The sequence below is a fragment of the Mesoplodon bidens genome (genome assembly GCF_964165515.1).
Source record: "Mesoplodon bidens genome assembly, chromosome: 10".
NCBI classification, from domain to species: domain Eukaryota; kingdom Metazoa; phylum Chordata; class Mammalia; order Artiodactyla; family Ziphiidae; genus Mesoplodon; species Mesoplodon bidens.
Window position 1 is genome coordinate 66,456,102 of NC_138172.1, and position 26,039 is coordinate 66,482,140.

At 57.1% G+C, this 26,039-nt stretch overlaps 1 protein-coding gene across 4 annotated transcripts in view; it reads right to left on the bottom strand.

The window, feature by feature from the left end:
• The window catches only part of GRM4 (glutamate metabotropic receptor 4), a gene marked incomplete at both ends in the record, with an annotated part of 106,932 nt that overhangs the window by 53,909 nt on the left and 26,984 nt on the right, over window positions 1–26,039 (bottom strand). For all 4 annotated transcript variants that reach the window (XM_081245536.1, XM_081245533.1, XM_081245535.1 and 1 more), the window contains one exon: window positions 14,131–14,347. In XM_081245536.1, coding sequence (XP_081101662.1) covers window positions 14,131–14,347 — 217 coding nt within the window. The remainder of the gene's footprint in view (window positions 1–14,130; window positions 14,348–26,039) is intronic.

Genomic DNA, 26,039 nt, shown 5'->3' on the forward strand with positions numbered 1-26,039 from the left:
ACCCCACCCCCCAAAACCTGCCCCAGGCTTTCCCGACACTGTTGGGGAAAAGCTTGGGGCCCCACAGCCTGGGGGCCTGCTTGGCCAGATCTGGGAGCGGAGAGACAGGGACCAGGGAGGGCTGGAAAGGGGACTCCAGGCCTGGATCCTGGGAGCAACCCTGAGTGGGCCTCAGGAGGGCATCCGGGGAGGGGAGGTGGGAGAAGGGTGCTCAGCTGACCTTGCCCTTCCTGTGGAAGGCCAGAGCTGGGGCAGGGGATGCTACCATCTGCTAGTTTTTCTCCATAGGCATTTGGGGTCGGACATTTTTCACAGTGAGAGACTGTCCCATGTTGTAATACAAGGGACATCTGGGAATCTGGACACTAAGTATCAGGAAGGACTCGGGTCATTGTCATATTTATGTTGACATTTAAATGCTCTCCAGGCACTCCGGCCCCGGTGGGACTGCCCAGAGCTAAGAGGTCTTTTAATTAATCTAAACCAGAGCCCTGGCCTCTCTCCAGGCTGGCTCCATGCCCCGGGGGCAGGTCCAGCCTCACCTGGCAGCAGCCAGCTGACCCCTCAGGCCCGAATCCCCTGTGCCCCCCGACTCCTGTCGACATTGCCTGACCAGACCAGAGCCCCACACCTGCATGCAAACCTCAGCCTGCCCAGCCTGGCCACCCCACCTCTCCACCAAAACTGATCCCACCCCAGCCCACCCCTCCCTCCCACCTTCGCTGGCTCTCACCTCCCTCAGGGCTCAGGGCAAAATCCAAACCCCTCAGCCCAGTCCTGAGGCCCTGTGGCCTCAGCTCCCATCACTCCCCACCTCCAAGAGCACCTGCAGTTCCCAACACTAGACTGTTCCCTCTGCCTTTATGCCCAGTTCCCCTTCCCAGACTCCTTCAAGTCGGCTTCTGTCAGTTCTCGAGGATTCATCTCAGGCCCCCTCCTCCAGGAAGCCTTCGGAGTTGTCCCCAGGCTCCTTCTCCCTTGGGTGCCGGTAACAATCGCAATGTCTCAAGCACTGCACTTAGCACAGGGAAGGGAAATTACTGGACTAGAAGCCTCTGAGCTCCAGGGAGATGGCCACTGCTGGGCCCAGTGCCAGGCACAGAACATCCATTGATTCAGCAACAATTTAAGCTCTTTCTGGTGCCAGATGCTGCCCTCAGCACTACGGGGACAGCCATGGATAGGACAGACAAGAATCCTGCCCTCCGGGAGCTGACTTCCCTCTATGAAGTAGACTATAGATGCTGAGGAATGAATGAATGAACAAATGACTGAATGGACTAATTAATTAAGAGCTGGCCTACTGTCTTACCCCCATCTCCAGCTCGTGTCCCTCCACCCTCGTCTTCCTGTCGCCCCCACTCGGTCCCCTGCCCCATCCTCTCCCTCTCCCCCACACACATTACTCCACGGCCCCTCACATTCAGGCAGCCCTCTTCAGTCGAATAATGTTTGCACATGTTCTCTCATTAGTTCCTCCTAATCAGCCCACGTCTTAGGTGCTACGACCATCAAACAGATAAGGAAACCGAGTCCCAGAGCCTAGTCCCAGCTGCCTCCACCTTCCCTTTCTCCAGCCCATCTGCTCCCTCTCCTCTGCCTTTCTCTCTCTTTCTCCCAGCTTCTGGGGTATCTGGCACGTTTCCACCTCTCTCCGAGCCTGTTTCCCCATCTTAAAATGGGGCAGAGAGGTTCTAAGAGATGGTAAACAGAGCCCGTGCTTCCCCTCCACCACTCTGCAGCCCCTACTGTGTCCACCCCAACCCCGCTCCATTTCCTTTCCCCTTCCTCCCTCCTCTCTCCTCTTGCTTGTCACTTTGTCCCCTGCTTCCTCCCCCATCCCAAGGCCTCCCTTGGGCCCCAATACGCCTGCAAGATGGTCGTTAGTTTTTCTTCTGGCTCATTAAAAATGAGAATTTGCATAGAATATCCATATGATCATTCTGTCTACAGCAAAATGGGGCACAGATATAACCCGCCACATGAGTCAGGGAGAACAAGGAGGACGGTCACAAAGGGACCGGGAGCACCCAACCAGGAAGAGGCCAAGTGCTCACCCTTGGGGTCTGAGGCCTCAGAGGCAGCCCCTCACCCCTCCAGCCCTTTCTTAGCCTTTCTGATGGTTAATTCACCCATTTTTGTCATTCTTACAATAACCAGCACAGTAGGGACTACAGTTACCCCATTTTACAGTTGGAGAAACTGAGAGCCAAAGAACAGACACACAGCAAGTCCATGGAAGCCCTGAGGGTCAGCACGGTCTGCCATGGGCTGACCTACCCTGCTCAGTGTCAGGAATGCCGCCCCCTCCTCACTCTCAGAAGGAGGGCATCATGAATAAGCACATTCAGTCACTCAGCTCCCCTACCCAGAGCACCCTGCTGCTCCTCTGAGACAGGCCCACCGTTCTTCAAGGCTCTCTTCCCATCACCCCCTCCTCAAGGAAGCTCCCCTTCCCCCAGTTCCCATCCTAGCACCCCCCTCCATACAACAATTTAGCCAGATGCAGAGATTTTTGGAGACAACTGCTTCCAAACCTCTCATCCCAGCTATATAATTGCATTCAAACCTGCCTCATCCCAAAATGGATTCGCAGCAGTGCCCAGAAATAAACATATTTGGCTAAAAGAGAAATGGATAACAAAATCGAGGGGAAGGGACCAGCACTTTACAGATGAGGCTCCGATCAGCATCCAGGGACCGGCCATTTGTTTGTTGGGGACCTGAGCCAACCAGGGCTTCCCCGGTGTCTGGTGCTGGCGCTGTCCATGGTGCTGAAGCCAGGACCGCCTGGGCGATGCCCCTGCCCTCTGCCCACATGCAACCCGGGAGCAAGTCCTGTGGGCTCGAGCTTCAAAACATGCCCCAGGGCTTCCCTGGTGGTGCAGTGGTTGAGAGTCCGCCTGCCGATGCAGGGGACATGGGTTCGTGCCCCAGTCCGGGAAGATCCCACGTGCCATGGAGCAGCTGGGCCCGTGAGCCATGGCCGCTGAGCCTGCATGTCCGGAGCCTGTGCTCCGCAACAGGAGAGGCCACAACAGTGAGAGGCCTGCGTACCACAAAAAACAAACAAATAGGGCTTCCCTGGTGGCGCAGTGGTTGGGAGTCCGCCTGCCGGTGCAGGGGACGCAGGTTCGTGCCCCGTTCTGGGAGGATCCCACATGCCGCGGAGCGGCTAGGCCCGTGAGCCATGGCTGCTGGGCCTGCGCGTGCGGAGCCTGTGCTTCGCAGCGGGAGAGGCCACAACGGTGAGAGGCCCACATACCGCAAAACAAACAAACAAACAAACAAAAAACATACCCCAGATCTGTCTCTTCTCACCACTCCCAGCCCCTTGGTCCCAGTCATCGTCCCTTCTACCCTGGAGGACAGCAGTAGCCTCCTCACTGGCCTTCCTGCCTCAGGCCCACAGTCTCTCCCCTACACAGTGGCCAGAGGGATCCTAGTAAACCCAAGTCCATTCACGTCCCTCTTCTGCTCACAACGCTCCCATGGTTCCCATCTCACTCAAAGCAAAAGCCAAAGTCCTCACAGTGGCCCAGAAGGCCCCCTGTGATATGCTCCTCCCCTTCTACTTCTCTCCCCCTCATTCACTCTGCTCCTTCTTCTTGGCTATAGTCCCCAAATGCCAGGCAGGCTGCTACCTCAGGGCCTTTGCACTTGCTGATTCTCCTGCCTGAGGCACTCTTCCCACAGATCTCTGCATGGCTCACTCCCTCACTTTATTTAGGGCTCTGCCTGAATGTCACCTCTGCAGAAAAGCCTTCCTTGACCACCTGTGTTATAGTCTCCCTTACCTGCGCCTTCTGTCTACTTATGCTGCTTTGTTCTTCTTCACAGAAATGCCCATCAGTTCCTATCTGAAATTCTATTATATGGTGATGTATTTACTTGTTTACTATAAGCTGCCTCTATCTCTCTCCCCAAACATGAGCTCACAAGGTCAGGGATCTTCATCTGTTTAGTTCGCTGCTGTATCCCCCATGTCCTGGTTCAACGCCTGGCACATAATAGATGCTCAGTAAATATCTATAGTGCAAATGAATTAATTACTGTATAGAAGTGAGGGGTGAAAGGGCTGAAGAAATGCCCCCCACTGCCCTCTTTACCAGCCACATTCCCCCAGAGCAGGCTCTGTGATCTGGAGGGCTGGACTCGCTCCTTCTGAGTCCCTAGAAACCCCAGGAGCACGAGGGAAGCCATCACTGAAAAGGTGACCATCAGGGGATGCATTCCTCCTGATCTCCAGGCCCCGTTACACCCACTTTTAGACAGAGCCCCTCACACGCTCATCCAAGGCCACACGTGACTTGGTGACTCCGGTCACACACACATTGTCCGTCACAGGAGCAGCTCCCCCTCCTCCTTCCCTGGCCCTGAGAGAACCTCTGGCCTCTGTGTGCGGCGGTGTGGGGGGGGGAGGGGGAAGGGGGGGTCCTCCGAGGTCCATCCATCTGACTGACCCACCAACGTTTCCCTGGAGAAGCCAGGTGAAAGGCATCAGACACCTCATTGAAAGGCGGGCTCCACCCACCTTCCTTCCCTCCAGCTGAGCTCCGGGAGTCACACAGACCAGAATGCAAATCCCAGCTCTGCATCTGACAAGCTGTGAGGGACTGCACCAGCCCTTGGGCAGCCTGAGCCACGGTCACCTCCTCTGTAAAACAGGGACAATTCTCAGGGCGGCTGTGTAGGAGCTGGGGCCAGGGTCTGGTAGCTTCAATGAGGATGGGTAATGAAATGTTCCCTAGAGATTGTATATTAAAACAAAAGAAGGTCCAGGGGTCTTCACACAGACCAGGCCGGGCTGCCTGAGGGGCTGGCGCAGGAGGCAGAGCCTGGGGCTCAAAGGCTCTGGGAAGAGGGCTGGGTGGGTGACACAGGATAATAAGGCACAAATGGCTGCGGGCATCCCTCCGTGTGTCCAAGACATGCATGCACCCATTGAAAAAGGCGCACAGTCCCTTCCCGGTCTTACAGTGAAGAACTGGAGGCTCGGGGAGGGGCAGTGACTTGCCTAAGGTCACAGAGGAGTAGGGGATGAGGCTGAAACCAGAACCCACCCAGGACACTCAGCAGCCCCATACTGGCCTGAAGTAGGAGCCTCAGGGTAGGGTGGGAAGGAAGCCACAGTGCAGGGAAAGGGGAGATGGGGCTTGCTTTGGTGACACCTCCAAGAAGCTCAGATTGGGGGGCTGGGGGTGCTAGAACCCTGCCTCAGATAGGGAAACAGGCTCAAACCCAGTAGTCAGCAAACAGGTGAAGAGGGCTTCCTGGAGGTCAAGGCCCAGACCAGAGCTGGGGGTGGTGGGGGGCAGGGAAAGGTCAACGGCCTTTGCCACCTGCTCTTTAACAAAGGGGAAGAAATCGGAAGGGATCCCTAAATGTGGGAGCCTCGGAGGATAGATCCCAAGGTGCTCCAGTGCAGAGGCTCAAGGAAGGGGAGGAAAAAGAAACAAGGGCAGGAAAATGAACTTGAAGACAATGGGGTTCAGACCAGGTTTAGAGATGTGTTTGTCAAAAGGCTCAGACGTAAAAAAAAAAAAAACCAAAGAGGCCAAAGGAGCTGAGGAAACAGATGCTGTGGATGTGGCTACTCTGTGGGCTCAGGTCTGGGCTCAAGAACATAGACACAGCAGAAGCCAGAGGCCAACCCCATGGTACCCGGACCTCCATGTGGTGAGGACAGAAAAGCCAAGAGAGATGGGTGAGAGATGCAAAGACCCACATCACGGGGGACCTCAGAGGTCCCCTGACCCATCGCCTTCACATTGGTGATGAAGCTGAGGCTCAGAGAGGGAAAGTGACCAGCCCAGTGTTACACAGCCACCCAGAGACAGAGCCAGGACTAGAACTGGGTCCTGATCCCCACTTCCCACTCTGATGAATAATGATGAAAATTACACCTCCAGAAGCTTAGTGCTTAGTGCAGGGCCCAGACTGTGCTAGTTAGTGCTTTATATGTATTAACTCATTTAATGCTCATGGCAAGCTAGAAGGGAAGTGCTTCTTTTTTTTTTTTTTTTTCCTGCAGCACTGCACGGCTTGCGGGATCTTAGTTCCCTGACCAGGGATCGAACCTGGGCCGCCTGTAATGGAAGCACGGAGTCCTAACCCCTGGGCTACCAGGGAAGTCCAGGGAAGTGCTATAAATATTCCCATTTCATGAGGTGGAAACTGAGGCCCAGCGCCCCTAAGTGACTGCTCAAGATTGCACAGTTCATGGTAGCCAAGCCAGCATCTGGGCTCTTAAGCCCTCCACTCTACTGCATCATGCAGGGAGGACAGGGATTCACAAAGGGGCTGCAACCAGCAAAGGAAAACATTTTTAGACCTGGAAGAAATCTTCAAACATGTTCCACAAAGAAGCCTGGTGAAAGAAAATGTTGCTTCCTGTCCAAGAGGGAAGGGATGCAAACTCAGAGCAAAACGGGCTCAGTGTCCATTCTGTCTCCTTCCTCCTGTCAATCCCGTCCAGCTCAGAGGCAAACTCAGATGGGAGCATGTCCCCATCGTGATAGGCCAGGGCGAACACATCAGAGATGAGTCAGAGAGAGAGGAAAAGTGGCCTGATGACACCCAACCCACGGGACTCACAAACTCAAGAGATGTCAGCACCGAACTGAAGGCCAGGAGGGCAGAGAAATTAGAGCGGACAGGCGAAGTCCCCACAGCAGGCCAGAGAGCTCAGGGTTCACCTTCAAAGCGGGACAGAGACTGGCTGGGTAATCACTGAGCAGTCACACTGATGCCAGCACCTTGCCAATCTCCCAGAGCATCCCGGAGACCCAGCTGGCACGTGGTGGGCCTCACAGCTTGGCAGGGGATGCCCATACCAAGGCCACTGAATTTCCACCCACAGAGCAGTGACGGGCAGCAGACCAAGGGAGAGGAAGATGCAATTTGTCTCAAGTTGGGGGCAGCCTGGTTGATAAGCTAGAATGGTGGGGACTGGCTCCGGGATGGGGTCCACTCCCCTCCCACATTCTTGGAAAATGCATGGTCAGTGGGCAGGGCTGAGGGTCCCTGGGCTGTGAGGCCCAGAGGTCTCCCCTCAAGAAGATGCTACAAGCCACCCTGTTCTCTTACACACCAACCCAAAGCCAGTGGCAGGACGCCTCCCTGCTTCCAGCGCCCTGCCCCGTCAGCTGATCTCAACCACATTTCACCTGACTGAGGGTGAGAAGGTCGCATGCTCCAGGCTCTGTCCCCATACAGTTGGACCCACTCATCCCTGAACCAAAAGACCAAGCCTGAAGTGCCCCCATGATGAGCCTTTGCTTACGAGAAGGATGCCTGGAGTCAGGGGCCTTGGGCTAGGAGGACCCAGCCTGCCAGATGTCAGAGCTGGATCCTGCAGATGAGCTGACGTGCCCACTCCTGTCACAGATGAGAGACGGAGGCCCCAGAAGGGCAATGACGTGCCCAAGGGCACAGGGCTGGTCATCTGTTCATCCTACAAATATCTATTGAGGCCCCACTGTGTGCGAGGGACGGCGAAGGACACAGAGCCAAGGGGGTCCTGCCTTCCACGGCCTCAAGGGGCCCAGTCAAGTGGAAGAGGAAGAGGGGAAATTCAACAGGCACTGGGCCAGGTATGACTGGGGTTCCCAGGAGGCCAGCCTAGGGGAAGATCACATGCCTCCCTGGGTAAGCAAGTCTGCAGGGAGGAGGGGCCTTGGCACTGAGCCGTGATAGGCAGAGAAGACTCCCCAGGGCCCTAAGTAACTTGGACGTGGCAGGTGGACACAACAACCCCAAGTGCCAAGAAACTGTTAAATGCAGGGTTGACCTGAAAGAAACCGCTCCGCTCCATCTCACATGGGTCTCCATCCCACGGCTACTAGGACCAGGCCAGGCCCCTCACTGGGGTCCCATCTGCCTGCTCACTCCTTCCTCCAGGCTGTGCTCACGCTGTTCCCCCACCTGGCACACCCCTTCCTTCCTCTCCACTTGTCCAAGTACCCCTCTTCCAAGCCCTGCTGGACTGCCCATCTTGATGGGCTGGGCCCCTTGCAACCCTGGAGTTTATCTCTTCACCTCAACACATGCGTCATCACATCCCTTCATTCAATTATCAAGCCAAATTCTCCTGGGCACCTCCTGCAGGAGGGCAGGGTGCCAGGTCTGGCTGGGCACTGCTCTTCCCACGCCCGCTGAGAGCTGGCAGAGCCCACTACCTCTCTCCTCTCCTCGCGCACGGGCTGGGTACCCAGTGGATGTGAAATAAATCCATGAAGTCGAGGCCAGTGGGAGACTCGAGCGGGGTCTGGAAGGCTGAGCCTCTTCCCGTTCCTGCCCTCTGGGGCAGGCAGCACCTCAGAACAAAGCATCCCAAGGCAGGCGCTGCGGTGGAAAGGATACCTGTCCTCCATGAGTCAGGATAGGGTTGGGGACAGCCAGGAGCTCAGAGGGGAGGGCAGGGTTCCAGGGCAGCCTGACCCCAGAAGTCCGTGCTCTGTCAGCCTCAGTCTGCCCTTCTATAGACTGGGAGAGCAACCTTTCAGGCCTAGGATGGGAAGAAGGGCTAAAGAAGTGAGTAGGTGGCTGGATTTCATGATCACCCATCCCACAAACATTTACTGAGCAACCACTGTGTGCCAGGGACTGTGCTAGAGGCTGGGGAGGTGCCAGAGAACAAAACAGACAAAAAATCTCTGCTGTCATGGACCATAAACAAAAAAAAATGTACTTGTCAATTGCTATAAAGAAAAACAGAGCAGGGAGCATGGAATGGAGAGTAGTGGACTGGGGACGCAGTGGTCAGAGAGGCCCCTCTGAAGAGGGGACCCCTGGGAAGGCAGCTGAATGCACTGAGAATGCAGCCACATGGACAGCCAGGGACAGAGCTTTCTGGGCAGAGGGAGCAGCCAGTGCAAAGGCCCTGAGGTGGGCTTGTGCCTGGAGTGTTAGAGGAGCCGTGAGGAGGCTGGTGTGACTGGAGAAGAGCCTGAGAGGGGCGTGGAAGGAGACAAGGTCCGGGAGGGGAGGCAGCAGAAAGGGGAGCTTCTGGATCCCGGGGGTGCCCTGGGGCAAACCTCTCTCCTCTCTGGTCTCCCAGAAAGATGAGCAGTGCCAGCCCCTCCGGGTGGCACAGCTCTTTCCAGCTGGCTAGCTCCTCCCCCCTCCCCTTGAAGCCTCTGTTTACAGCTGGAGAAGTTGAGTCTAGAGATGTCACAGAGCCAGAGGGATGAGGTGCCCCAGCCTTGGGCCTCCAGCTGCCAGCCCTGCCACTCTGCCGCGCAGACAGGCCCATCTAAATGGAGGTCTGACACTCAGCCCTGGGAGTTGGAGCTGGAGGTCAGACCGGCAACAGCTTGACTCACCAACATCTCCGGAATACCAATGGGGGATGCGGGGACACAGCAGGGAGATGAGGCTTTAAATTTTCCACCATGTGAGGGACAGGACATCCTTCAAGGAGCAGGCCTAAGGCTCCCACATCCCTTCGTGCCACACCCAGGAAGGCCCTCCCATTCTCACCCTAGGAGTACAGGCCTAGATGTGCCCAGGGTGCTGGAATCACCAAACTCCCAAGGGGGCCCCATGGAGATGCCCCTGCCCAGAGCTGACCTGTGTGTCCTTCCTATGACGTGCACCAGAGATCAGGAGGCCATGCTGGATTCAAATCCCACTCCTGCTACTTTCCAGCTGTGTGGCCTCAGGGACTCCCCTGAGCCTCAGTATTGCCATCTGTATAATGGAGTTGTCTTGAAAGACAAATGAGTTAACATGTATGAAGCACATAAAATGGGGTCTGGTCCACAGGAGGGCTCCATAAATGTTACCTACTAATATTATCCATTGTCCTGTCACCCACACAGGAGCCCTGGGCTCTGACACTCGACACTCCCTTGTGATCTTAGAGAGGCCCCTTGACTTCCCTGAGCCTTGGTTGTCCTCATCTGAAATGGAGCACTAGTGCAAGTAAACTGAGGCTCACACAAGGCCCCACTGATACAGAAAGGCTGTGGGGGTATACAAGTTCATACTCCAGACCCCAACCCCCGAGAGCGCCCAGGACAGTGGTGGGAGGCACCGAGGGCGGGGCCCCATCTGTGCCACCCCCTCTAGCCTTCATCTCCCTCCAAGGGTGACTCACTCACACTATCTCTAGAGCCCAGGCAGGGCCTGCTCTACGTACCTGATCCCAGGCCTGGTTGTGTCCCTAGCCTTTCCCTTGGGCAGCCTCTGCCTGGCAGGGAGAGGGGGAGCCCTGCAGCCAGAAGGCAGCACACACACACAGATGGGGGATGCGCCCGACACCTCACAAAAGCACACACATGCCCACGACCTGCTGCAGACACCAGGGCAAGCAGGCTGGCCTGGGCTCCTGTGATTTTGTCCCTCATCCTGTCCTTGGACACTGCCTGTGGCCCCACACAGGGCCCAGCACCACCCCCTCGGGCCTTCCATCACTCCCCGGGCCTCCCCAAGAGCGGCTGGCACCAGGGAGGGCTGGGGCCCAGGCAGCCAGACCCCTAATAATAACCCTCCAATGTGTGTTCCTGAGCGCCTACCTCCATGGGCCGGGAGCATGTTTCATTCTGATAACAACCAGTTTCATCCCCATTTCGCAGATGAGGAAACCAAAACCGAGAGAGGCTGAGTGACTTTCCCAGAATCAAGTGGCCAGTAAGTGGCTGAGTCAGAGCCCAGGTCTGTCTGTCGAGGCCTGTTCCTTAACCATGCACTGCCATCTCTGTGATATAAGCTGGGGGAGACGGATAGCGTGGGGTAAAGGGCCTAGGTCTGACAGCCTGGCCCCACGTCCTGCTCCAACACCTCAATGTGTGAGCCTGGGCCAGCCACTTCACCCCTCTGAGCCTCAGTTTCCTCATCTGTAAAAGGGGGACAAAACACTGGGCCCACAAGATTGTCATCAGGATTCATGAAAGTGCAGTGAGGCTGCCTGGCACAGTGCAGGGTTCAGTCAAGGGCCATAGGCTGGCTCAGGGCATGATCCACATGACCAAGTGGTTGGGGTGGGAGGGCACTGCTGATGGGGACTGGAAAGTGCAGTGCCAGAGCTTTCTCTAAGCCCTGGGCCAACGGCCCAATAGGGCTGGGTACTACCCAGGAGCTCCCCACCCAGAGGGTGGAGCTGGGTTCCAATCCCAGCTCCTCCACGTTCTGGCTGTGTAGCCTTGGGAAAGTGACCTACCCTCTCTGGCCTCGGTTTCCTCATCTATAAAACGGCCATATTTATGCTCCCTGAAGGACCCACCAGAGCCCAGCACACAGGAGGCACCCAGGACTTGCTGGCTGAGCTCTCACCAGGGCTCTGATGTACACCCTCAGCCTGGCGAGCGCACCCTCCCGTCCTCCCCGCTCCCTGGCACTCCTCTGAGCAACGCAAAGATGATTTATACTTCAGAGGACAAATCAATACGATATACAGCCAAAGACATCTTTAATCTTTCACAGGAATTAGGCAAAAGGTACAGCAGCCCCTTTCTACTGGCCGCTCAATTCTGATTTCAATTTGGGCAGTTGGAGCGTGGCTTTCTCTCTCCTTTTCTTTTCATTTGCCTAAAGATGGTTCTCCAAATCAAATTTCATTTAGCAGGTGGGGCGGGAAGACCTAGCTGCCCAGCCAGGGCCCCGGGGCTGCACACCCTGCCAGGGGGTCTGCGGACGAGGGAGGTCCGGCCAGGTGGGAGGCCAGACCCTCAGCAATGGGAAGGAGTGCAGGCGGCAGGGCACAGCTGTGCCCCTGTGCTGGGCCCAGGCAGAGAAGCTAGTTCTCTTATTTTTCTAGGGGTCCTTTTAAACATCTTGAGTAGACTTTCTATTTTCTAACTACTCAATGCCTGATTAGATGCTTGCAGAAAATTCAAACAGTAGCCTTAGCTTCAGCCAAAATGCAATGCCCTGACCTCACCCCAATCCCATGCCTCTCCCACGCTTAACACGTCAGCATGTGTCCCTCCAGGCCAAGTGTGTGTGTGTGTGTGTGTGTGCGTGCACATGTGACTGTCATACCCCCAATCCCTTGCACAGGACTGGTCCACATGGGTCTCAGTTACTGTAGTGGGAAATGGGCAGAAGACAGAGTGACAAAAATACAAAGCAGTTGGGCTTCCCTGGTGGCGCAGTGGTTGAGAGTCCGCCTGCCGATGCAGGGGACGCGGGTTCGTGTCCTGGTCCGGGAGGATCCCACATGCTGCGGAGCGGCTGGGCCCATGAGCCACGGCCTCTGAGCCTGCGCGTCCGGAGCCTGTGCTCCGCAACGGGAGAGGCCACAGCAGTGAGAGGCCCACATACCGCAAAAAAAAAAAAAAAGAAAAAAATACAAAGCAGTTAAGACCTCTAGTCCTGGAGCCAGCTCGCCTGGATTCAAGCCCCTTCTCCACCTCTAACTTGCTCTGTGGCCTGGTGCCAATTATTTGGTGTCTCTGAGCCTCAGCTTCCTTCCCTGGAGAACGGGGGTACCTGCTTCATCTGGTAGGGCAGATTACCCAGAACACCCGGTATAAACAGGGGTTCAGCATGTGCCAGCGGCATAGGGGAGGCTATGTTGAGTACAGGGGGTGGCTTCCAGGTCCCTATGGCAGGGACCAAACACAGCTGAACGCTAAGATTCTGGACCTCTGTCCCTGGCCCCATCCAGCACTTTTGTCCCCAAATCCAACAGAGGTTGCACCTGAATCAGAAAGGCAGTGGGCTTGTTTGGGGAAGGACTCAAGCCATCAGGGAGGAGAGGAGCCTGCAGAGCAGGATGGGTGGAGCCAGTGCAGAGGTACCCAAGTCTGAGCAAAGAAAGAAAGGATTTGTGGGCAGTCGGGGGGGCGGGGCTGGGGTCTGACACTGCCCAGCCTGCCTGCAGGTGGGAATGGGGTCTGTCCACCCCCTGCTTCCTTCCGCGGGGGCCCAGCTGCTGGAGCCGCAGCCATTAGTCAGCACTGCCCCACTTCCACCACCCCGCTGCCCTCACTGCCAGGTTACAAGCACCCGAGCTGCTTCGGCTGTACAATTAAAGGGGCTTGTCTGAGATTTATAGCAGGATTATGCCCACAGGGTGTTACCAACGCCAGCCTCTGGACACTCTGTGGTCCTTAGGAAAAGCAATTAGAGTTCCGGGGCTCTCCGGGTATAAATATAGAGATGCCATCCCCCAAGGTCGAGGGCGCCACAGTGAGCTATTTAGAGACGGGGCCTTGGGAGAGGCCAGGAGAGGAGGCAGAGGGGCCCCGTCTGCGGGGAGGAGGGTCCGCCCGGAGCGGAAGGGCCTCCCTGCTCCCCTCCATGCCCCACGCAGCACGGGAGCCGTCCCTTGGCCCCCACAGCTCTGAATCAGCTTGGCAGGGCTCACCAGCCCAGGTGGAGCCCCCAACCCAGGGGCCTGTCTGCTGCCCTGGACGCCCACACACACACAGTCCCACGCAGGCTGCCCTGCCTCAGTGTGACCATCGGAAAGGACCAGCCAGAGGCCCAGGTCTGGGCCTGCCGTGGAGGTAACCCTTGCTTGCTTAGCCTCTCCTTGCTTGCTGATATCTAGAAGCTTTATCACTTTGAGGATGGCAATTCAGGAACACAGTGAGCTCGGCGGGGCAAGGGGGCCTGTGGTAAGTGGGGAGGATCCGAGGAGAGCAAGTCACTTTCCCACCCTTCCCCGAATCCCACCCACAGGGCACCTACTTCCCTGAGGCCGGCACAGCCCCACCGCAGCCCCTGCCCCTCACCACACGGCCCAAGTTTAAGGATTCTGAATCCCCAGTCCCTCAAACAAATTCTTGCTCCAAGAAGCTGCTAGTTGGCCTCTGGCTCCTGGGTCCCTGAGACCCCACTGAACAAGCCCACCTCCATCCCCACCTCCTTCTCCTCCTCTCTGCCTGAGAACAGGGGCTGTTCCATCAGCTCCCATGCTGGGAATATTGACAGTCCCTCCGTCTGCCCAGCCATGTCCACAAAAGTCATTCACATCCACCCTCAGCCCCCAGCAGTCACCCAGCCACCCACCCACAAGGCCACAGGCTCAGAGGAGAGACTCAGGCCCATGAGGGGGTGGCCCGGGGCAGGAGAGCCCAAGGCAGAATCCAGGGAGTGGCTCCCGAGCAGTGCTCGGCCACCACGCTGTGACATCCCCCCGTCCCCAAGCACGACCCTGAAGGCGGGCGCCGGACTCACCGTCCTCACGGGACTTCTGGATGAAGGCCTCCACACCACTCTCACCGTAGCTGCCCTCCGAGGCTAGCGTGGACACGTAGTTCCACTTGAGGGCACGGACGATGTCCACCATGGCCTGGGCCTGGTACGTGTCCGAGGGCACCACGCGGGAGAAGAAGTCGTAGCGGCTGTTGTCACTCAGGTCGGGGGCTGTGGAGGCGTAGCTGATCTGGGGGATCTGGGGGCGAGAGGGGCCACTGATGGGGGCGGCTGGCACCTCACCCTGCCCGGCCAGCACCAGCCCCTACACCCCAACTTGCCTCCCATCCCATGGCCTTGGGACCACCACCCCCAGCCCTTCCCATGGGCACTGCCTCCTCTCGTCCTGGGGGAGACCCCTTGACATGGGCTGAATAGGTCCCAGCCTCACTTGACAGAGGAGGAAGCTGAAGCCCAGAGAGGGTGGGCAAATGGTTGGTCAGCCCCGCCCCTGGCTCTACCCAGGGTCCCAATGCCTCCCACCCCCACTCAGCTCCCCTGCTCCCGTCTCTCCCCAGGCCTCTCCGCACTCCCAGCAGGAGAAGTGAGAGGCATGTCAGCATCAAGCCCTCCTCTAGAAAGTCAACCAGCCCACCTCACCTGGGTCTTGTGACCGGTGGTCCCTCAATAACACACACATACACACCCCAGAGTCCTAGGGGATAACGCACATGCCTGTACACACATACACGCACGTGCTAACACACACACACACACACACACACACACTCTCTCTCTCTCTCCTCTCTCTCTCTCTCTCTCTCTCTCTCTCTCTCTCTCTCTCTCTCTCTCTCTCCTCTGGGTGCCTCAATGTACGTAAAGAGCTGGAACATCCCAGCTGGAGAGAATCGCCAGATGGTTGGCCCAGGGATGGAGTGGGAATGGGGATGGGGTGGGGATGAGGGTGGTAAGAGGGGCCTGAGGGTTTATCTGGTCCACGCCCTGCCCCCAGGCAGCCTTTCTTGTCACCACCCAGCAGACCCCATCCCCACAGCTCCCTCTGGGCCCAGGCTCCTTCCTCCTGCCCAGCTCAGAGGGGACAGAGCCCAGGTTCCAATTCCCGCAGCCCTCGCCCCACCCCACAGATTGAATCCCAGAAGGCCAGAGAGACTGGGGCCTCCGGGAAACCCTCTCTCCGCAGCCTGGGACACAGGGCCCACCCGGTGCCACAGCCTCTCAATGGCAGACTCCGGGCCTCCTGGCCCCAGCCCGGCTCCCCCAGTCACAGGGCACCTTCCTGCCCTCACACCTCCCACCTGGCCCCCCAGGCAAAGGTGGGACACGGAGCTCTCAAGCTGCCCTTCCTCCTGTGGTTGACATCCAACATCCAGAAGGGACGTGAAAGGGGTCGTGTGGACCCTCCTGAGCCTCCCCCACCTTCCCCCCGCCCACATCCCGGGTGCCCTCCTCACAGGGCTCTCGTCTGCCCCGGCTCCCCAGGACCGGCCCGTGGCCCGTGCTCTCCACCCCCTGCCTTGGTCCACACTGCCATGTACCCTTCCTGTGTGCCCTTTACCCTGCTCTCAGTCGTCCACGGTGACAGGGTGAAGGGCTGGGTATACTGATCTGGGCTGATGTCAAATCGAAGATTGATTCCCCCTAAGGAATAATTAAGATTCAATCCTGGCAGAAAAAAATTAATGGCCAGAATTTTAGTCCACATGGCAACTGAGGGTGAGAAAATATTCCGGGAGCCAGAGGACTCCGGGAGCCCCCTGCACATGGGTTTGCCCACCTGGCCTCTGCCTAGGGTGTGCCTATCCCCAGGGACAGTGGGGGGGGGTCCACCTTCCACTGGGGTATGTACTCAACCTGCTCTGAAACTAAACAGGGGCAAAGCTGCCTCCCGGGAGACAGCCAGGGGCTAGAGGTGGGGTTGGGCAGGACCTTCCACCTTAGACTCTCTGTATGTTTTCCACGTAGAACCACGCAAATACAGCACGTGTTTAGAAAGCAAACCTCACTGGAATGTCCCAGAGCACATGCATCCCTCTGCCTGCCTGAGTCAACAGTGTCTGAAAACTAGCCCAGTCCTCTCGGCCCTGGAGGGCACTTAGCATGAAAGCAGCACCCGCTACAATGCGGACTCTGGTTGGACATTTGATGATTCATTCAAAGAGTATCGTTATTTTTAAGGTCTGATGATGGTATTATAGCTGCGGTTGGCTGGCTGGTTTTTGAGTCCCTAGCTCTTAGAGCGCGGTTTCCCCACCTCAGCACTGTTAACGCTTGCGGAGGGGAGTGGGGTGTGATTCTTTGTTGGCGGGCTGTCCTGCACCTTGTAGGATGTTTAGCTGCGCCCTTGTCCCCTACCCACTAGATGCCAGTAGCACACCCCTCCCCAAGTTGTGACAACCAAAAATGTCTCTAGACATTGCCAAATGTCCCCCGGGAGACCAAACTGTCCCCAGTTGAGACCCACCATTTCAGAGATATGTACTAAAATATTTAGGCATGAAGTGATATGATGAGGTCTGGGATTTGCTTCAAAAGAATTGCTGTGGGAACACGAAGAAGAAATAACACTGGCCAAGAGCTGACAACTGTTGACTGGTGTGGACGTGAAGGTACACTGCCCTGTTTGTTGTACTTTTGTGCGTGTCTGAAATGCCTACATTTAAAATTGTTGACAGTAAAACTGAACAAAAGAAATGTCACCCTTGGGGTCATCCCTCTGAAGAGAAGCGCCCTGAATCTGGAGCTGGCAATGGAGATGCAGGGCCACCACAGCAGTTCCCTGAGAGAAGATGGCCGTGTTTCTTTGTTTGCCAGCTCACCTCTGCCAGCCCTAATCACACACCCAGAAATCCACTCGCCTCCTGATTAGAAGCAGCTTCTCTCCTACTTCTGATGTGTTCTCCCAACACAGGGCCATAGGGCCGGAGTCAAAAGTGCCCGCTCAGAGGAGGGGCAGCAGAACGGGGCTGGTGGCAGAACGGGCCAGAGCAGCTCACACGAGGCAACTTCTCATCCCTCGGTCCTCCTTCCAAGCCACCTTCCCCCTCCCCTCTCATCCGGGCACTCGGCCTGGGCAGGGACAGTGGATGGACACGTGGCTGTCCAGGTACCGGGACTCAGAGCCTCCCCCAGTGAGCTCAGCCTGCGTCAGCCGGCTTCAGACCAGGCGCCGCCCCTGCCCCCTGCACACCCTCATTCCCATAAAGGGTGGGAGGGGCTCCTGCAGGTGTGCGTGTGCGCCAGCCTGCAGGAGTGCTCAGGGCCTCTGATTTCTGAAGCCCAGTGGGGGCCCCCGCGCTGCCCCCAACCATTCCTGAGATCCTGGAACAGGGACCCTGCCCCGAGGTGATGAGGGTTGCGGAGGAGTAGAGCCAGCTTCCTGAACAGGGTCCAGGGAACAAGCCAGCATCGCCTCTGCCAGCTCCTCCTACCCCGCCCCCTGCAGGCTCCCTCCTCAGCTCCAGGCCCTCCTGAGGTGCCCAAGAGGATGGCCTGAAGCAGTGATTTGGGAGTTAAACTGCTCAGGTTCAAATCCCAGGTCTGCCATGCACCGGCTGGGAAACCTGGGGCAGGTTACTTCACCTCTCTGGGCCTCAGTTTCCTCCTCTGCAAAATGGGAATAATTCCAATCCCTTTCTCATAAGGTTGTGAGGGTCATGTGTGGGAACTCACAGGAGGTGCTAGGGGCAGCGCCTGGCGGGCAGTCAGCACTCAAGGGTTAGCTCTGATTTGGGTTATTATCCCTCCCCCTGCACTTCCTCCTGGCAGCTCTCTCTCTGTTTTTACCCTCTAGGACGGTCCCTGGTGCCTCCCCCTCCCACCCCCAGCTCTCTCCCTGTAGTCACAGAGTTATTGCTTAGTGGGGACACCTCCTGGGGCTGGCAGGTCCCCCCAAGCTCCCCTCCCTCCCGTCCCCACCCCAGCCTGGAGTAGAGGGGCAGAGGCAAGGACCGCCCTGGGGACCCCATGGGCAGGGGCGTTGTGAGAACCTGGCCTGAGTGGGGCTCTGGCATCTCCGCAGCTCTCACTGTCCCCGCAGCCCAGCCGAGAGGGAGGGAGGCGCTGGATTAACATTCTCCTCAGAAAACATTCCTCTCCTTCACAACAGCCATGCCCATCCTGTCCCCCCGCCAGCTCCTCCCTCTCTGCCTCCCTCTTGCTGTCACCCAACAGTTAGAGCACCAACTGTGTGCTGGGCACTGTTCCAGGTGCTGGGGATGGTACACCTTCCTATTGCACCCTCATGGGACAAGAGTCAGCAAGAAGTCAGACTCCAGCAGCCCTGACCAATGACGGCTGTCCTCCTCTGGGGCCATCTGTTCGCCTGTTTCTCTTTCCTCTCTACCTGCCTTCCTCTGCCCACAAAGCCCAAGACCTCATCTCCCCACATCCAAATCTTCCTGGTGCATCAAGGCCCAGCTCAAGTGCCACCTCCTCCAAGCAGCCCCCCAGGAGCCTTCATCGTCCAGAGAGCCTGCTCAGACCTCCCACAACACCAAGTCGGGCTGCTCCAGGGGCACTGAGCACATCCTCTCTGTCCTCCCAGGTGTTAGGTATTTGGCCAACTTATCAATTCAACAAGCGCTCTGAGGCGCCCCGCGTTGTGCTGGGCAAGGCTGCTGGGGAGACACCGAGGGGAACTGGGCTCATCCCACCCCTAAACCCAACACTCACTGCATCTGGGGGACAGCCTGGGGAGGAGGCAGGTGGGATGCCCATGAGTGGCACACAGTGTGTCTGCAGCTGGCACCCAGCAGAGCCTCATGCTTACAAAAGTACGAAAGGGGTGAGTGACTGAAGGGGGAAATACATGAAAAAACACTCTCTCTCCCTCCCTCTCTCTCTCTCTCTCTCTCTCTCTCTCTCTGGCTTCTGGAGTGACAAGGAGGTCCCTGCCACATGCGAAAGACAAAAGCTGCTTCCGGGCTTGAGCAACAATGAAGATGAATGTCAAGCACATGTGTGTTTGTGTGACATAAGCATGTGCGAGCACATGCTGGAGCAATATGCCCTGAGCACACAGCACACTCGTTGATTTATTCCTCTTACCAATAGTCACCGAGCGCCAATGACCTGCCAGGCACAGCTCTGAGAGCAGGGGTAGGCGGTGGACACTGTCCCGTGGGGCACCCCATGTAGACAGGGGCAGGCGATGGAAAAGCGATGCAGGGCTGCTAGATGGGGATGGGGCCCAGGAGAAAAAAAGAAATCAGGGGAGTTCAGGGGACTGTTAGGGAGAAGGCGTAGGGAAGCCCCTCTGGCAGGGTGACATTTGAGTCAAGACCCCAAGGGGGTGAAGGAGGCAGCCCGTAGGTATTGGAAGGAGGGCTTTTTAGGCAGAGGGAACACGTGGATGTACATGTATGCACGTGTGCGTAAGCATGTACATGCATGTGTATCTGTGTGTTCCAACCTGAATCTGTTCTGAACCTGCTCCAGGCCTGGCCAGCAGCCCCAAACACCCCCCGGGGCACAGAGACACTGGCTGGGATGCAGGTGGTGCCCCAGGTGCCAATAGCTCAGGCTCTGGGTCACTGGCTCCCCAACCAGCAGAATCTGAGGACCCCCTGAGAGTGGCCGGTCCCCATCCCACCCCATCCAGAGGAGTGTCGGGGGATAAGCAAGCTGCCCAACATCTCAGAGTGCCCCAAGGGCCCAGTCCCCAGAGCCTCTGAAGGCCAGGGCTTTGTCAAGGCCAGGGTTTTGTTCACAACAGTCAGGGGTGAAACCCCCACCCTGACCTGTGCAAGGCCTGGGGAACCCCGAGCCAAGCAGCTGGATGTCCAGGGCCATCACCACGGACACCTAGGGCCACCTGACAGGAATCCCAACCCTCTTCCTGTGAGTGTGAGTGTTTAAAAGCCCCTCCTCCTCCCTCCTCTTCCCTAACCCTTGCCTCAGCACTCTCTGGAGTCAACCTGCCCAGGGCTGTGCCACCCAGTTTTGCCATCCAGCTGTGCCACCTTAGGCAAGCAGGCAGCCTCTCTGGGCCTCAGTTTCCACGCCTATAAAGCAGTCACAGAAACAACAGAGAGGACTGCATTAGTGAGAACACACACAGGGCTGAAAACTGTGCCCAGCACATGGGGGCCCTCAGCAAATACTAGATATTATTAGAGAGGGAGGCAAGACTGGGACTGTTGTGCCCATTTTTCAGATGAGGAAACTGAGGCTCGGACAGATGAAAGTGCCCTCTGAGTATCAGAGCCAGGAGAAATCAGAAACAAGGCACAGACCCAGCTCCCCTGCCTCCCTGTTCACCGTCCCCCAGTCCTGGCCTCAGACCCTGCACACCCTCCCAACTGACTCTGCTCTTTCTGTTCCACCCACAAGCCAGGCCGGGCAGCCACAGATTGAGGCCGGGATCCTGAAGCCCCCTCTGGCCACCAGCCCGACCCAGGCCGGGACCCAGGCAGACCCCAGGACCCCCACCTGCCTGGCGCAGCCCCTCTCACTCGGGGAGCAGAGGACCCTGCATGGGGCAGGTGAGACCCCGGGGTGGCTGCCTGCTCCTTGCCCTTCTGATCCTGGCTGCATGAGGCCTCGACTGCCCAGCTCTCAGCATCGGCTGTTTTCTTTGCAGATAAAAGGCAGCCAGCCAGGTTTTAGGTACATGAAAGCTGCTCGGGCAGGAATGTATGGTTCAGAGAGCCAGCGAGAGGGCAGAAGGCCAGCTTCCAAAGGCCTGGGGCGCCGTCGTCTCCCACCCGACCCCTCTCACGGCCTAAGCCACGCACCCTCTGCTGCAGAGACGGTGCCCGGGAGGAGCAGAGGTGCTGCCAGCCCACCTCTCTCCCTCCCCGGGGCCTCGGGGCCAGGAGGGCAACTCACTGAGAGCCAGGCACACAGTAGGCGCCCCCCATACCCTTGTGGATCAGCGACCACCTCCTCTCAGCCAGGTGCTAAAGACACGGATTTAAATAACCCATCTTCCGGGCTTCCCTGGTGGCGCAGTGGTTAAGAATCCGCCTGCCAACACAGAGAACACAAGTTCGAGCCCTGGTCCGGGAAGATCCCACATGCTGCGGAGCAACTAAGCCCGTGCGCCACAACTACTGAAGCCTGAGTGCCTAGAGCACGTGCTCTGCAACAAGAGAAGCCATCGCAATGAGAAGCCTGTGCGCCGCAGAGAAGAGTAGCACCCCGCTCACCGTAACTAGAGAAAACCTGCGAACGAAGACCCAACACAGCCAAAAATAAGTAAATAAATTTATTTTTAAAAAATAAATAAATAACCCACCTTCAGAGAACCAGCCTGCTGGGGGGGTGGGGGGAGGAGGTCCTCGGAGTGAAATGCCTCCAGGCTGAAGGTGCCGGGTTGGGGGCAACAGGGATTCACTGCAGGGAGAGTCAGACTGTGGGTCCTGAGGAGAGAGCAGAGGCTGGCAGGGTGGGTCGAGGGTGTAGACAGATTGAAGAGGAGAAATGGGGCGGTGCAGAGAGGGGGGTCAGGGGGAGTTCAAGGCAGCTGGGAAGGGCAGTCAGGTGAAGGAACTGGGGTACGGCAGAGGGGGGTGCAGTGGGGGGACCCAGCACGCAGAGGGGCACCTGCCCTCAGTCCTGACCCAGCCCGACCCTTGAGAGGGACCCCAGGGTTCAAGAGCAGAGAAGCAGGCTTCCAAAGCCTGGAAAGTGGGGGATACCCTGGGCAGGGGGGCTGGGCTGGCGTCTGGGTGGTCTGTGGTCAGCGTGGTCTGTGGAAGGGCTGGGATGGGCCCTAGATGGAAGGACGGTCTGCCAGCTGCCCTGGGCCTCATCCCAGCCACACGATGGGGTCTTTCCCCTCAACAACCACCTTCCCCCCAACCCACTGGGCCATTTGGGGGCCACCGGCCACTTTCCCACAGACCCTGTGGGAATGCAGGCCAGGACGGCCCGGGGCGACTCACTTCGGGACGCTGTCATCAATCAGATCCCACTACCCTGCAGGCACAGCCCAGCCGCCAGCTCCGGACCCCAAGCACCAGGTCACTGGGGGCCGGGCCATGTGCCCCGGCCTGGCCTGGGCCCGCCGACCTCTGCCCCAGCACAGTCCATCAGCCTGCCCAGCCCACCCTGGGCGCCCTGACTAGGCCTTCTGCCCCTCTTGCTGCCCAGGGCACTCGGCCTCCCCAGCTCTGCCCCCTCCCCAGGCCCGGAGATGGGGTGTCCTCCTCTGCCCGAGTCACACAGGCCCCTCAGGCCAGCAGTCTTTCCCCTCCTTGACCGAGAAATGGACATCAGTCTCCAAGGCTGCAAGTGCTATCTTAAAAGACAGTGAAATCTACCCACAAAGCCACGTGGTCCCTTCGCCTGGGCCGCCCTGTGGCCACCAGCCTCCCCTCCCCCCACAGGCTCCCAGCCCACCCATACACCTCAGAAACTCTGTTGATTCCATCATGAATTCACTCACTCAGTGCTTCCCTGAGCACCTACTAAGCACCTTGCACAATCTTTGGCACTGGGGCAAACACACAGAGACCAATCCCCGCTTTCATGGAGCTGACATTCCAGCAGGAGAGATGACATTAAATGAGCCCGCAAGTGACTAACATGGGTGCTGGTCCTTAGAGACACTTCCAGCTCCCTGACCTCCTGGCACCTGGCAAAATCCAACCACCTGCCCCATATGCTTGGCCGGGGCCACCTGCCATGTTCTGGCCACTGAGCTGGGAGCAGAAAATGCTACCATTTCGAGGCCAGAGCATCTCATTTCCATTGTGAGACCCTACAGGGTACATGTTCCCCCTGCTACTGTGACCAGCAATGTTCCAGGCCAGCCTGGTCCCTGAGGAGGTGGGCAAAGCACTCAGCCAAATCATGTGGACATGTAACATAACAAGTGTTCAGTTTACATATTTTAAGCCACAGAGATGCGGGGGCTGTTTGTTCTTGCAGCACCTCCTCCTGATGCTGACAGACACAGGGGGCGTAAGCTCTCACTCCAGGAGAGCAAGGAATGGGTCTTATTTACCTCCACTTCAAGAGCCTGGATGTGTCTGGTTCACACCCATCACAGGCTGGCTTGGGCTGAACTGAATTAAATTCACACACACACACACACACACACACACACACGTACAGATGTAATCATCGTCATCCTGAGAATGAGCATTTATTGAGTGCTTACTGTGTGCCAAGAACTGTGCAAAGTGGTTTTATAGGACTAACACCTTTAAACTTACAATAACTGTATATGAAGTGGGCCCGCTTATTCTCCCCATTTTCCCAAAACTTAGGTACAGAGACATTAAGTAACTTGTGCAAGGGCACACAGCTAGTGATTGAGCTATGATCTGAACCCAGAGGGATGAGCTCCAGAGCCCATTTTACTGTCAGGTAAAACTTCAGCCTCCCCACTTCACAAGTGGGCCTACACATACACGTAACGTACACACACACACACAGAATCTGAGGGTGACGGCAGTGGCCTCCAGTGACAAGGAGGGCCGCCCACATCAACTGTGGCCGCAGCAGCCACAGAGAGCCAGCCCTACCACCCCTCTGTGCTCAGCCACCACCTCCACTCCTGGCTATCACACTATGGGCTGAAGTGGTCTATCTGTCCCCGTCACAAAGGATCGGGCAGGGGTGGGGGCCAGGGGCCCCAGAGGGTTGTGTAAATGGCTCTGCTTTGAGCAACAGCTAATTTCTGAACATAATTATTAATTTCATGCTTATCATATGCAAACCTCAGTCTCCCAGACGAGATGAAATTGATTTAATTAGAAATTCCATCATCAAGCCTTTTGGATCCAAGCTTTTAATTAGGGTCACCAACCCCACCCATGGCTGCCAGAGAGTGGGTTCATGGCCCCTGATTCCCCCCAAGGCCCCAGGCACAGCCAGCATGTGTAGGTCCCTCCACTGCCACCAGGGCCCCACTGCCCAGGTCAGGGCCCCTCACCAGGACCCTCACCTACCTCCCACCCACAGCACGGCCCCACAGTCACAAGGGGCATCTTTTTCCTGCTAGCATTGTAATGGGGAAATAGTATGGGAAGAGTTCGTATCATCTTGCAGGTGGAAGGACTGAAATCTTTAAGGTGGCAGAAGACAGGAGAGATAACAGGTCTCCCCTCTTCCTGAGAAACTCACACACCAGCCTTCTTCTGGGAGCCCCTGCTGGGTGCTAATAAAACGCCCTTTACTGCTCAGCTTAGGGCCATCTGTCAAAATGATCAACAACACTTGGCATTTTAACAAAGCACTTTCAACACATTACCTCTGACTTCATCCCCAGCTACCATCCTGGCCTTGCTCACGTGGCTCCAGCCACACTGGCCTTCTTGCTGTTCCCTTGAACATGCCAGGCACACTCTGCCTCAGGGCCTTTGCACTGGCTGTTCCCGCTGCCTGACTGCTCTTCCCCCAGGTCTCCCCAGAGACCCATGTGGCTCGCTCTCTCACATCCTTCCCTTCAAGACTACTCAAACATCACCTTCTCAGACCACCCTATTTAATACCAATCCAGCGTCCCTCTCCTGCACCTCATCTCCACCTCCCTTGCTTTGATTCTCCCCATAATAATGATCACTTTCTAACATGCTCTAGATTTACTTGCTTATTTCATTTATTATCCGCCTCCCCCTAAAACATCAGCTCCATGAATCCAGGGGCCTTTTTTTATTCCCCACTGTGTCCTCGGATGACTGGCACAGAACTTGGCTCAATAAAGCCACTTCATTGCCTCCACACAGCCAGCCTGAGGACAAGCTCAGCAGGGTCCCAAGCACCTTAGACAGGTGAGGAAACCGAGGCTCAGAGCCTTGGGGCCTTGCCAAGGTGACAGAGACGACCGAGTTCTGATTCTCACATGGTCTGACACTTCACCTGGGTAAGTGGAGGGCATTGCTCTGTGGAAGGGGGCCGCTCCACAGCAGCACCCTGCTCACGGAAGATGCTCTGAGGTATCCCTCCTCCCACCCCAGGGCTCAGCTCATGCACCTCCTGGGGCCCTATCCCCCTGATTTCACAGTGATATCCTAGAAGGCACTCGTTGGGGGGCCATCCCCCACCCACCTATGTCTCCCCTTCCCAGGTAGCCACCCACCCTCTTATCAGGAAAACAAGGGGACACTTGGATTAACTTCCAGGCCTGCTCTGAATTATGTTTTCCAGGAGAGAACCAGACAGATGCAGGCAACACGTCTTTGAACAAATATTTCCCCAGAAAGTGTTTTATTCAGTACCTTGTCTCACCCTTTTAAACATTATATGTTTTCTTAGGAGCCCAGGAAAAAAGGGGGGCGCCGATAAGGCACGGAGCCTGGAAAGGAATAGAGGGCGTAGAGTGGAGAGCCTCGCGGGGCTGACAAAGGAGCGGGTTCTGATGCAGCCTCGGGGGAATTACCGCAGGTAAGAGCGGGTGGGGGAGCAGGCAGCGTAAGGGCGAGAGGAAACAAGATCCTCAAATCAGCACTTGTCCTATTTCATAAGCAAAATTTAGATCAATAAATTACACTCACTTTTGCAGGTTTTACATGCTGACTCCGTAAGCTTGTCAAGAGTGACATGTGGGGGGAAGCCGAGGGATGGAGGAACCCAGAGTCTGGGGGGGAACGGTGGGGGCCAGGGGAGCCCCATGGGGCTGCAGTGCCTGCACCCCCTTCTCCTAGAAGGGCCCAAAGCCCAGGTTTCCAGAGGTGAGAAGCAGGCCACCACACCCTCTGCCCACTGCCTCGCTGCAAGACTGCAGGCAAGTCACTGCCCCTGTGAGCCTCAGTCTCCGCATCTGTCCAGTGGGCACAGTGGTGAGAACCGGCCTCTGTCAACAGACATGAAAGCTTGGAAAGAGGTACAAACATCCAAGCTGCCAGGAGCCATTACTTTGTGTCTGATACATACCAGGTGCGGCAGCTACTGATACAGACTCTCCTGTTGATGCTCACCACACCCTGAGGGAGCGCGAAGGTTTCCTTCGCCCCGATTGACACGAGAGGCTGCAGCTCAGA